General features: G+C 43.0%; 1 protein-coding gene across 3 annotated transcripts in view; it reads right to left on the minus strand.

Moving 5' to 3' along the window:
* Window positions 1-983: 983 nt before the first annotated feature.
* Window positions 984-13,795, minus strand: part of SLC10A7 (solute carrier family 10 member 7) — a 290,655-nt gene continuing 277,843 nt past the window's right edge. For all 3 annotated transcript variants that reach the window (XM_061142450.1, XM_061142451.1, XM_061142449.1), the window contains 2 exons: window positions 6,733-6,878; window positions 984-3,488 (listed from right to left, as the gene is read on the minus strand). In XM_061142450.1, coding sequence (XP_060998433.1) covers window positions 3,459-3,488; window positions 6,733-6,878 — 176 coding nt within the window. In that variant the 3' untranslated portion in view covers window positions 984-3,458. The remainder of the gene's footprint in view (window positions 3,489-6,732; window positions 6,879-13,795) is intronic.

Consider the following 13,795-nt stretch of genomic DNA (forward strand, 5'->3'; position numbering starts at 1 on the left):
TTGTGTAGGTAAGAGCGCTCATGATTATGAGGGTTCTTGTCCTACCTCATAAGGTCAGAGTTTGGAAAATGATATTTTGGGGGGTTATAAATCTGAGTCAGGCACTATGTTAAGCACAGAAGGAAAAAAAAACAAGGACCACATTGGAGGAGACAGAAATGTAAAGTGATGATTAGACAAGGAAAGATTTTAGAAGACTTGAGGGACTCCTTCTAAGGGCATGTCAACAGGGAGTGAGTCTAGCACTGGTTGGGCAAGCAGGAAAGCTTCCTGGAGGAGGTGACATTTCCGTCAGCCTTACAGGGAAGCCAAGACAGCAAAACAAGAACACAAAGGTATGGAATTCCACACGAGGTGCATGCATGCTAAGTCGCTTCAGTCGTGTCTGACTCTGGGCGACGCTGTGGACTGTAGCCCCCGTTGCTCTTCTGTTCATGGGATTCTTGAGGCAAGAATACTGGAGTGGGTAGCCATGCCCACCTCCAGGGGATCTTCCTGACCCAGAGATTGAACCCGGATCTCTCCTGTCTGCTGCACTGGGAGATGGGTTCTTTACCACTCGTGCCACCTGGGAAGCCCGCTACACAAGGTTCTCACCCGTAAAGATACTCTAGGTTTGCAAAGGGCATTCTGCATTCTAGGGGTCCACCTTTATTATCCTTGAAAAAATTGCCAAGGGTGGAAAAAACCCAGATCACCTATATTCTGTCCCTTCTGCTGAGTATGTTTCTCTTGGTTCTCAGCCCTGATGCTGAGAAAATCTCTAACCAGCAAGGGCTAACTTCTGGACTTTAACGGTATGGCATGGTGGGGGGTTACTGAGATGGATATATGGGAAGACTATGGAACTTATATCCATTTTACCACATATAATATAAGAGGATTGGAATGAATAAAAAAAAAAAAGAAATCTACAGATACTTGAAAGGCATTATGAGTGCATTTGAAACCAGGTCAAAAATAAGCCACAGGTTCTCTTGTGATTTCTGAAACATCTTTGTTTAATCATAGAATTATTTTCATCTTCCATTTATCATAAATAATCCACTTCATTACTTCACCAATCCTTTTTAAAAATTTGGTATTTAGCATAAACACTGAACATGAGCCAGAGGTGTGTTAGTTTTAACCAGAAGAGGGAAGAATAAAAAGAACCCACAAAAATTTAAAACTTAGAAAAGAGCACATGAAAAGATGAATATTCTCACCTATTTAAAAAATAAAATTTCATAACAGCCATTAAAAAAATCCAGGTGGAAAAATGAGTAAACATAAATATAATGTAGTTCTTTCATAAATACATTTAGACAAAACAAATGTGTAAAACAGTGCATGGACATATTTCAAGATATGAATAATTAAATCCCAGTAAGCATGAATTAAAAATAAAATTTGATTTTATTTTTTGTCCTTTATGGAAAAATATGCACAGCATTTGTGTAAAAAAAGAAATAGGCATAAACATATCAATAAAGCCACCAAAATTCACTACGTAAAGATTATTTGAAAACAGAAAACACTTTTTTAAAGCAAAAGATAAAATGTTATAGCATTTTTAGTTGAATTTTATCCCATAGTCACACCTACTATAGGTGAAAGACAATAGAGGTAGATAAGTTGAGGGGAAAAAAATCAGTATTCTAATACTATGCTGAAGATTTTTATGATAACTCAGACAGACAATTCCATTTACTCTGAAATTCAAAGAAGTTTGTAGGAAAAAAACATAAAAAACCTTACTGTTCTCCATACATAAGCATCAAAAATACCAAGCAAAATTATTGTAGTTTTAGACACAGGTGAATTTGTTGACAATAGGAATTCTTGACAAATAGCCTGTTTAGCATAGATTTTTTTCAGGGTCTGGCACTAGCCTTAAAACTTACACTGAGGCTAACTCTTGTGAAATGTATGAGTTTCAATGACATTGAAATGACTCAGAAGTAACACAAGATAAGAGCTGGCAATAACAGTACTGTAAATTTATGATATTGGTAAACACGGTGAGCTTCTAAGGAATGACTTTTTGCTATTGATAAAATAACAGCAAAACAGCTGCTAAAGCTATGATGTGGCCTCAGTGCAACTCAGGATGCCAGTGTCATCTGTTAAGTCAGGAAAAGTAGGGAGGTGTGACAGAATGGTGTGCAGGAAAAAGAGAAAAAGCGTTCCCTCATTTCTATAAAGCAGTGACTTGATTCTCTAACTGGGTCGTGAGAGCTTTTCCAGCCACAGTAGAAGCAAATATTGGGTACTCCGTGGCAAATTGATGCCAGTTTGGGAACTAATTGTCCTTGCTGTTTTGGTTAATGAATGGTTTTGCATCTTCTGTGTCCATTTTTCTTTCCATATAGCTAGACAGAATGTGTATATATAACATTTGTTTGCCTTGATGACCTTTATATCTTCATCTATTCATAACAGCAATGTGATTTAATTTTTTTAAAAAATGTTGCAAACATTTGTCAAATCTGCCAAGGAAAATTCTCATTAGTAACGTTTCAAATGCCTTAAGTGTACTTGATCCAAAGATGTAACAGGCTGCTTCTGGCTAAAAGGGGAAATTTGTGCTCAGCACATCAGTGTAACAGGAAAACAATTTTGGTCTCAGTTGTGGAATGTGGAATAATCCATCATTAATTGTTGCCACTCCAACTAATTGTAACATTTCGGTGTCTCACATTTGGCTCTTGGGAGTTTCCAAGTGTGCTGGAAAACAGGTAAGAAAGAAATGATGGAAGAAAAAGGGAAAACATTTGAAAAAATCCTGAAACCCAAATCCTGTAGTTTATCTCGAAACCTCATGTACTTTGACTCATAACTCAAATATCAGGCCCTTTCTTTGAAGCAGCTTATAATAAATTTAAGACACAGAACACCACAGTCTCTTGTAATGGAACTGAGGAATTTCTGTGTGGAAACTATTTGAAGGAATGTCTTAAAAAATGATATCAAGAAATGCAGATGACTTATGCTTTTTAGCCTCTATTCAGTCTGTGACCCCTGCTGAGTTGATAAGGAAGAGGCATGTCACAGTTGCAGAAAAAGAAAGAATCATATGGTAAATCAAATAAGATTTTGGAAATATTCACTGTCATGGGAAGGGCATTTTCCTGATGATGTGACCTCATTTCAAAGAGTACAGTAACTAGGAGAGAGCTGGTACGAGGAAAACGTGTTTGTTTTTTTGTCACTTTCATGACTGTTTTCTGTGTTAGGAAAAAAGAAAATTAAACAACTCCAAAATACTGTACCACCCCTGGCAGTAACCAACAAAGTAGGTTTTGGAAATAATGCTCTCATCAAATACATTTTAAGGCACTTTAAACAGTTATATCATATTTTTTTGTGTAGAAAAATAAAATATGCATCGAAGCAACGTTCACAAATACAAGTCTTCAGAACCGTAAGTACAATCCTGTACATATATACATGGCTGTGGAACGACCGCCTCCTTGTTATACTGTTGGCCTCATCAATTTCACTCCCTGCAAGAAAGGAAAACATGACGTTCAGAGTTGGACTGTATCCACGAACAATGTGAGAGCATCAATTAACACCAGATAATATATGCTGCAAGGAAGAAGAAGAGGCCTGCCTAGACAGCATTATACAAGCCGTGATCCAAACTCCCGGATCCAAACCTGCCCACCTCACTGGCCACAGACTCTGGCATGGCCACTCATCTCTGCTGTGCTAGATGGTCCCTGTGGGTCTTAGTATTATCAGCAGAGTGGAGGAGACACTCGTGGATACCCTTATGAGGTACACTTCATATTTATTTTTGTGGCCAGATGGGATGGCTAAATAATTCCAAGCCTTCTGGGTGATTCCACATTAGTCAGTGGCCCCCTGGCTGGGAGTGGTTTCTATACAAATGGGAAAAATGAGTGGCGTTGTCCCGTTTAGTCTCCCTTTTGGGACATGCTTCTGTTACTCTGTAGGATAAATCCCAGAGCTTTTAAACATTTAGAAGAAAACTTTATTCTGATTAATTTGCAGTTTACTAGGATTGCATATCATTGATGGAATATTGGGATTTTCAAATAATTTTCTTCATTCCCTGTCAAAATTGATATGTATAAATTCTAGTCTATCGTGTACATACACATCATTAGCCATGAGCATGAATACAAGTGGAAGTTTTCGAAGGGGAAAAAGAGTAAAAGAAAAAAAGGTTATTAAACCGCTCCTCTAGCAACTCTGAGTGGGAAGCGACCAGCCTCGCGTGGCCCCCAGCACAGAATGCCGTTTGCCCACATTTTGTTTGGTAACAAGATGAGCGAAGGTGCTGGAGCGCTACTCTCTCAGAATTCTGGGGACCTAGGGCTCCCCTTCTAAAAGCAGTCTTGTAGTGGGGGAGAGCAATTAGGACAGCTTGGGATTTACATACACACACTGCTATATATAACATGGATAAACAAGAGCCTACTGTGTAGTACAGGGAAACTACTCAGTCTCTTGTAATAACCCATAATGGAAAAGAATCTGAAAAAGACTACACATTATTACTCTTATATGCAATCGAATCATGTTGCTATACACTTGAAACTAACACAACATTGTAAATGAACTACAATAAATTAGATAAAAGCAATCTTGTATTTCTGTTTGGAGCATCATTGTGGTGTGGGGGGAAGATCTGGGGGGACAAATAGACCACGGTTCCAGCCCTAACTCTCTCCCTGACTACACTACCCGTATAACTCTGGGCAAGTTGCTCAGCTCTCTGGGCCTAGTTCCCGTGTGTTCCATGGGGGAAGCAGAGCTTGCTACAAACAGTCAAAGAGAATACAAAACTTCAGTGATGATGACAGTGAATGTATCCGCTGGCTTTTGTCAAACACCTGCCATGTAATCCTCCATAACTCTAAAGAGCAGATGTTATCATAAGTCTTAGAGTGGCAGAGACAGGTAGAGAGAAGTGAAGGAACACGGCCAGGGTCGCATGGGCAAGGTGGTAGAACGGGCAGCCGGGCTCAAGGGGCCACACTCTGAACCTGGTGAAGGCTGGACGTGCTGAGCATACATGGAGCTTAACAGGTGGTGGCGGGGCTATTCCGTTTTCAGGACACTTAGGACGTGAAACTGAGAGACTTTATTTTCTTGGGCTTCAAAATCACTGCAGATGGTGACTGCAGCCATGAAATTAAGACACACTTGCTCCTCGAAGAAGAAAAGCTATGATTAAACTAGACAGCATATTAAAAAGCAGAGACATTACTTTGCTGACAAAGGTCATCTAGACAAAGCTATGGTTTTTCCAGTAGTCATGTATGGATGTGAGAGTTGGACTATAAAGAAAGCTGAGCACCAAAGAATTGATTCTTTTGAACTGTGGTGTTGGAGAAGACTCTTGAGAGTCCCTTGGACTGCAAGGAGATCCAACCAGTCCATCCTAAAGGAAATCAGCCCTGAATATTCACTGGAAGGACTGATGTTGAAGCTGAAACTCCAATACTTTGGTCCAATACCTGATGAGAAGAACTGACTCATTTGAAAAGACGCTGATGCTGGGAAAGATTGAATGCAGGAGGAGAAGGGGACGACAGAGGATGAGATGGTTGGATGGCATCACTGACTTGATGGACATGGGTTTGAGCAAGCTCTGGGAGTTGGTGATGGACAGGGAGGCCTGGCGTGCTGCAGTCCATGGGGTCGCAAAGAGTCAGACACGACTGAGTGAGTGAACTGAGCTGAAGGACATGACACAGGGGGCTCTGTCACTGGCTGTCTCCTTCTACTCATTTCCTGTGACAGCTGCCACCTTATGAGTGGCTGAAAGTAGCCCTGCAAAGTCTGAGCTGCTGGGAAGGAGGTGCTCTATGGGTGCTTCCGCAGTAGGTGCTGCATCTACATTTTGTATGAGTCACTCACTCTGTTTTATTTGGTTTTTAATTTGATATTTAATTTGTGGCTTGCCAGGTGGTGCCAAAGGTAAAGAACCTTTGCCTGCCAAAGCAGGAGATGTAAGAGATGTGGGTTCAGTCTCTGGGTTGGGAAGATCCCCTGGAGGAGGAAATGACAACCCACTCCAGTATTCTTGCCTGGAGAATCCCATGGACAGAGGAGCCTGGAGGGCTACAGTCTACAGGGTCATAAAGAATTGGGCATGACTGAAGCGACTTAGCGCACATAATTTGAGAGATCCACAAATATCAAATAAGTAAGAAGGCTTTTGAGCCAAGTGTGGTGAAATTGACATCACTGTGTGGCCTCGTTTGCTACTGAACTCTTATTAAATTCCCAAACACATAGCTTGGCAATACAAAGAAGTTGTGAAGCGTCTGGAAAATTAAAGAGAAAACAGACATTCTAGATAAATCCAAGTGCTATTACGCTTAGACAAACATGAAATCAGGACACATGTGAATAAAGAGGCGAGGCAAAGCTGGTGTGCACCCGAGTGGTGGGGCATGTATATTTTGAGTATATTTACTGAACCTTTACTTCACTGTAATATGCCCTTCAACATGAGCAAATTAAAAATGGCTTTTAAAGACTGCATTTTAAGTGTCATAGTGCTTTTATAACAATGTAGAACAATTGGTCCTCAACTCTCTTGTTCAAGTTGAAACGGATTAATGCATCATTATTATTGAATTTAGTTAAGAACATGTGTACTTGAGAACAAGGTTATATGTGCAAAAGCTAACATGTATGAGTGGCTAAGATTCAGAAATAGCATTTCAATGTGACTTGGATCCAAATAAGATCCTTCTAGAGTCTCACCTTCTGCCTTGACACCATCCAAGACTTTATTGTTGGCACCAACACACTTCCCAGGAGGATCTGCACCGGATGGTAGATGAGCAAGGGGACGGATATTAGAGAGAGGTACTCATGGCCTGCAAACACGATCTTCAGCATTGGGATTCCTGACGAACAAAGAAGACACAAAACCTAAAGGCAAATTCATCAAACTAAATTCATCAAATTTAGTCATCAAACTAAAGACACGGGCCATTAAAACTTGACCTTGGCATGCACCATCTTTCCCCTGTGGATATTCACAGAACCAAACAGGGACTGTCTCGAATGAATCACCAAATCTTTCCATCTTCCTTTCACCACGTAAAGCTCTAAGCTCTAGAACAGATTAAAACTGAAAAGGGGGTCAGTCCAAGGGCACTGGTATCTCACTGCCCGTCTAACAAGGAGAGGAGAGAAGACAGTGTGGAAGAGAGTTGCTTGGAGAAGACGGAGGTATACCAGGAGAGGTTAAAAATGGATCATTTGCTTAGTAGTAAAACACTCCACTGGTCTTTAGGAAGGTCTGCTAGACACCATTTCAAAGCGCCTAAGTTCACTTTGGGGCTGAAAGGATTTGATAAGATAAATAGGAGGGTACGTTAGCCAAAAAGACAATCATAAAGGCTTTGCCCACTCTTTTGGCCAAGAAGCTCAAAGCGCTTTAAGCAGTATTGTGTATGGCAGATGAAAATTCTAAAATCTGTGCTGAGTGATTAAAGCCCACAGTGAAGGTCTTACCAGAACTTAGGTAAATGAATCCTGCTACTGAGTCTGCTGCTCTGTTGTACCCATGGCAAAGCATGAAGATTTGCTAAGTACCCACCTAGCTATGTACCTATTAAACTTCTTTAACAGAATTCAGACTCCGGTGATTTGACTGTTATCACCAATTGCTGTAATGTGGCCCAGTCATCAGACGACTGTGTATGCACATCAGTTTTGTCATCTGAACAGCTTTAAGAGCTTAGCTTTCTTTTTGTTTCTTTGAGAACAGCCACTGAAAAGGAACCAAGCTCCTAAACACATGCAATGATGGCCCATAAATAACATTTTATTATAACCCGGTGAGGAAAGCTCTGCTTCTTCAATTATTTTTACCTTCTAATAAATTTCAAACCTTTATGCAAAAATGTATTTCATGGCTGCTTTCTTTTTCATAGCCTCACATATCATTGCCATAAACTGCAAACACTTAACTCTTCCCAAACAATATCTCTCTTGAAGCTCCAAATGTTTAGTCTTGCACAGTTTCTATCTTCTCACTAATATAAAGAACAAAGGAGCTTTGTTTTTGAATGTAATATGCTCAATCCATTTATTGGATTTGAATTAGCAGCATCCAATATTATGGTTCCAGAAAGTTATTACAATGAGAAATGAAGAAGATCCAAACATATATTCCTCCTATTTTCAGAAAAGGCTATTACTTTTTTTTTTTTGGTTGCTCTGGATCTTTGTTGTGGTGCTGAGGCATGTAGGATCTTAGTTCCCTGGCCAGGGGTCGAACTTGTGTCCCTGGCATTAGAAGGTGGATTCTTAACCAATGGACCACCAGGGAAAATTCTCAGGAAAGGTTATTTGGCCCAAAAGGATGATGTGAATGAGTTGGAGGGTGGGGTGGAGTAATGGGGGCATAAAGGGAGCAAATGATATAAACATGGAAGTATTTGATCAGAAGAGGGATTTCTGGCGCAAAATTCAAGGCCCATGGCTGCTGGGCTAAATCACCCGAGTTCCACTTTCTTGGCTATGCTCAGGCGGGCTCTGTGTTGTTCTTCAGTAAGCCAAAGCAAGTTCACAGCTACAGTCGCAGAGCTACCTCTCCAATAAGCAAGATACACAAGGCGTCTTAATGGAAACGACCTCGGCAGCTCACTGTAGTGCGATGGAAAGATAACAGTAATGATGACAATAATGTTTCTTTGTGCGGTGAACGCTTAACTAGATGCCAGGTGCTGTCAAGGGCTCTCCTGTATGAATGAAATGCCTAGAGGTTGGATAACTTTCCCAAGAGGTGGGGTCTTTGCTGCAATCCAGGTCCCCTGGGTTTCTGGTTCTCTGTGTCAGGCCGGGGTCAAGGCCTCTGAGGTCTTCAAGACATCCTGGGGATGGTGGCTCCATGAAGCAGAAGAGGACCTGGGATGCAAACAGCTCTCTGACCCAGAGTCTTTTTGGGACTATCTCGCCTCGGGTTCCTCCCAGCAGTGCTCCCGGGGCGGCAGACCTTGGACTCCCCTGCTTCTCACAGGGGTGCTCCTGTGATTTCACATCAGCCAGCAGTTCAGTAACTGTGAGGCCTACCCTCATAGCTGCAAGGGAACCCCAGATGGAAGCCGGCTTCTAGGAGCTTCCAGCGTACAGCTGACCTTCTACCTCCTGTGGTCATGTGAAGTTCTCTTTGGGCCTGGGGCTGGTTCTTCAGCTCTTTCATTTCATCTTCCAGTATACTCCTCTGTATATATTTGCTGACGGGGCTGGGACTCTGCAAACATCACTGCTCCTCATCAGTTCATGGCTCCCTGGATAGTTCTGCCCAGAGAGGGCACTACATGAAGTCTGGAGAAGGGGCAGGTGCCTGGGGTTTAGCCCCAGTGGATAGCCCCTTATGCCCCTTCTAGGAAGTCTGATCTTCATTTCCTCTCCAGACTTGTACTGATAGGTTCTGAGATCTCCAACTTCTTCCTTTATTCCCCCAGCTCTGGCTATTCATTGTTCCCTCTCCACTTCACAGTTTTCTAGCTGTTTAATCATCCCTGGGTCGATGGGCTGGTGTGTTTGCCCAACTCACCCTGGAGACACAGACCTTCTCTCACTCAGCCTCATACCCCAGCCATCCACCTCAAGAGAGGGTTCCACCATGACTGGCAGCTGCCATAGCCATTTGTTGAATGAAGCGGGGATTTCCCTTCACCACTTCGTGAGCCTGCAAACCTTCTGGTTAACTGTTTGTTTATTTGGCTGTGCCAGGTCTCACTTGCGACACATGGGATCTACAATCTTCAGTGCAGCTTGCAGGATCTTTAGATGAGGCATGTGGGATCTGGTTCCCTAACCAGGGAACCCCCTGCATTGGAAGCGTGGTGTCTTAGCCACTGGGCCACCAGTGAAGTCTCTCATTGTTGTTAATTGTTAATCAGATTTCCTATCGTCACTATTCCTGGTGACTGTTAAAAATAAGATTGAAAATAAAATCAGAGAGGAAAACCTGGCTTCCGAAGATGAGGGTCAGGTCCCTTTGCTATGTCTTGTCTCCCTCTCAGGGTGGATTCGCGACAGGCTGGTCCCTGCACAGGGGGACCCAGACTCCAGAGCAAAGCTCTTTGTTTTGGGAGCCTTTCTGTGCCCTCGGCCTGAAATGCTCCCTTACTTCTCAACCATCCGATGATTCACTTTCCTATTCAATCATTAGCATCTTCGCAGTCTCCTCTGTGTCTCAGTCTTTCTTTCCCGTGCTTCCTTCAGTTTCTCCCTGTCTGCCCTTCTGGCCCCAAATCAGTAGCTTCTGCTCACTGCCTTTTCGTTTTCTCAAGAGTCAGAGTAGAAAGAGAAGCTGGGAGAAGTGAGTGAGGGGAGGAGAACTTCTCCTCCACACCCGAGTGGTCCAGGCAGTGGCCTCGATCGCTTGGAAGCAGTGAGTTTATGATCTCTGTTCTAGGGCCTCCTGGCTGGGTGTCCAGTGCTGTCAGGAGGAACATGGGAAGTGCAGTAGAGAGATTCCCCGCACCTGCCACTGCACTTCCCACGCTGCGATTTCTGTCACCTGGCCATGGATTTGGCAAAACTTGATCTTCAAGTCAAATCAGAGAACGTGGGCTAGATCTCGTTTTCCAGAAGTCCATGTAATGCACTGCCCTTTCATCCTCTTCACCCACCCTTTCAATAATTTACCCCATCACTCATTAATTCATTCAACGAGCACTCACTGAATAGATTAACTACAGCATGTGACACAGCCTCAGTAAGGAGGCTCAGCAGCCCCTGGGTGACCACTCACACCTCCTCCCCGTGACCTTCCTTCAGGGCACGGTGGGCCTCACCTGTGCCCCTCATTCTCTCCCCAAACCGTTCTCTCCGCCTGCAGGCTTGTCTTGTGCGGGGTATTTGCTAGTCAGGAACCAGACTGAGCACAAGCCTCTCTAGGACTCACCGGCCCCCCTCGACGCCCCCTGTGCGCCAACCACCGAGGGCGCAGGACCCTCTCCTTCCCGCCTTGCGCCCCCTGGGCTCGAGAAGTCTTGCCTCTTGGTCTTTGTCAATGAGCTCTTTTTTGCCCAGAACTCTTGTCACCCACTTCTTGACCTGCCCAGTCTGTAAGCCCTCAGTTCCCAAACTTGCCTCCTCAGGGAAGTCATCCTTATTGTCTCAAGCCTCCTTTCTGCTCTAGGCTTACCAACTGAGGCGCATTCCAGCCTAGCATTTGCTGCATTTATTATTACTGCTTGCTGTGTGTGTGTGTGTGTGTGCGTGTGTGCGTGTGACCCTGACTAAGCTGTGAGCCTCTTAGGGTCAGCGACTGTTTGGCCTTCATCTCTGAGCGTCTTAGTGCTCAGAAGAAGAGTGCTGAAGGATTGGAACTGTGCTAATCCAGACCCCATCATAAAATTACTGTGTAGACTATCACTCCATTTTCACTCCATTCATTAACTAGGGAGAAAAAAGGGGCAATGATTTCAAAAAAACCAAACAAACTTACTCGAAAGAGTTTTCTTTTTCAAGTAAAATTTAAATATAGGACTCTTTTCATCTTGGGATCACTGCAGTAATATAAATGAAGCAAATTAATTTTAATGCTCCCAGGTACTGATTCTGTGTCACTGTGGTTGACAGGATCCGACTAGACTATATGAGATGGCGTTTGACTTTATGGAAGTGAACACCACGCGCGCATTTACAATTTTACAGGGACTTTAAGCTGTCATGCTGAAAAATGTTTATAAAACATTAATCAAAAAATGCCTCTTTAATACAATGCATTGTCTGAAAGATGTTAGAAGGCGCATATTGTAAATGGATTCTTTTTCTGACTAAAGTAATTTCCACCAAAAGCATTTCCCCACTGCTCTACAAGTACACTGTGTGGAGAGATAAAGAGCACTTTCTCAGCACATTACTACCTGCTCCAAACACTTGGGAAATCACTAATGTACAGCATGCCATATTTCCATGTCACACATGACACATTCGTCTAAAATTATCCAACAGACTTTGACACTGCGGCATATTCCATAAGCAGAGCTTTCAACTGACATCTGCCAAGTAAGAACTTCAAGTGTGAGCTTTCTTCTTCTAACAAGCAAGTAAGGGCTTTCTTTTATCCTATACCCAGGATGGGAAGGATAAAACAATACATACCAGAACAAGTGGGGTTTTCTTTCCCCTACTTTGAACATGTTTATTTTATGTTCTCTGAATTAGAAAATTCCCTTTGTATCAGTGTTCTAAGTTTTAACAGTTACCTCTTTCTATTGGATGGATGGTTTTTAAATTTTTCCTGAGAAATACTTTCCCCCCACCCCTAGATTAAATATGGACCTTTATATAGAAGGCTGCTCTATTACTCAAAATATAAAAATCATTTACTGGGACTTACCTGGTGGCCCAGTGGCTAAGATCCCTTGCTTCAATGCAGGGGACCTGGGTTCTATCCCTGGTGGGGGAGCTAGATTCCATATGTTACAACTAAGAGTTTGCATGCCACAACTAAAAACTGCCATGGCCGAATAAATAAAAAATAAACAAAAACCATCTACTTTACATAATTGTTCAGAGTTTACTTGTAAATGATGATGCTCTCACCATCTACTCATTCTTTCATTCCATCCATCCATCATTCATTCAAAAAATACTTTCTGGGCTTCTGCTATATGTGAGTTACTGTTTCCAGTGCTGAGGACATAAGGAGAAATGACATAGACCAGATCCCTGCCTTCTTGGGACCTGCTTTCTGTAGCTTTTGCCCTGATCACCTTGGCTTTCCTTCTGAGTGCAGGGCTGGCACATGCTTGCTTGGTTTCTACAGCTCAGAGTTTGCGGCCCATCTCTGACTAACTCCATTTGTCTTTTGACTTGTAGATCAAGTTACCAAGTTCCGGACGGTCTTTTCTCCATCTAGCGCTGTCCTTCCTCCTCAGTTTTCACGGCCGCCTTCCTAATTCAGTTCCTCATAAAATCAAGCCAAATGATTCTCAGCCTCCTGACATAACCCCCCCATCTTCAGACTCTTCCCTTCATCAATCCTACAAACCACAGCCAGATTAATCTTCCTAAGACCCACATTAATTAAAGCCAAGACCCTGCTCAAGAATTACAATGACTTTCCAGTGCCCATTCATCAAATCCTCTATCCCTTCAACGTCAGTAGAGAAGGATTATGACCACTGCCATTTTGTAAGGGCTCTGCTTGCATTATCTCATTTAATCCTTACAACAGCCCTAAGAAGCAAGTGGCGATTTCCCTGATGAAACACAAGGCAACTGAGGGTTAGAATGACCTGCTTAACATCATGCATTGGTTAGGCGGTAGAGGCAGAATTAGACGACGGTTTACTTTTTATTTTTAACCTTATTTTTTATTGGAGTGTCATTGCTTTACAACGTTGTGTTGGTTTCTGCTGTACAACAAAGTCAATCAGCACCGTGTTTACATATGTCCCCTCCCTCGTGGACCTCCTCCTCCCCCATCCTGCCCCTCTAGGCCATCACTGGGCACGGGCTGAGCTCCCTCTGCTTTTCCGCAGCTCTCACTAGTTACCTACTTCACACACGGTAGTGCATATATGTCAACGCTGCTCTCTATCTCGTCCCACCCTCCTTCCCCGCTGTGTCTGCATGTTTGCTCTCTACCTTAACTCCCAGTTGCCAACTGCTGTCACCGGCTCAGGCCTAGCACGTGTCTTTGTGAATGCTGAGCCCCTGCCTGGATCTTGTCCTTTCTCTCTGGGTGACTAAATTCTATGGGTTCTTCCAGGCTCATCTTTACATTTTTCTCTACCGTGAAGGTGGGCTTCCTACTGATTTTTTCTTCTTTTGAAGAATGAAGCCT

Source organism: Dama dama, chromosome 5 (assembly GCF_033118175.1).
Source record: "Dama dama isolate Ldn47 chromosome 5, ASM3311817v1, whole genome shotgun sequence".
Classification (NCBI taxonomy): Eukaryota; Metazoa; Chordata; class Mammalia; order Artiodactyla; family Cervidae; genus Dama; species Dama dama.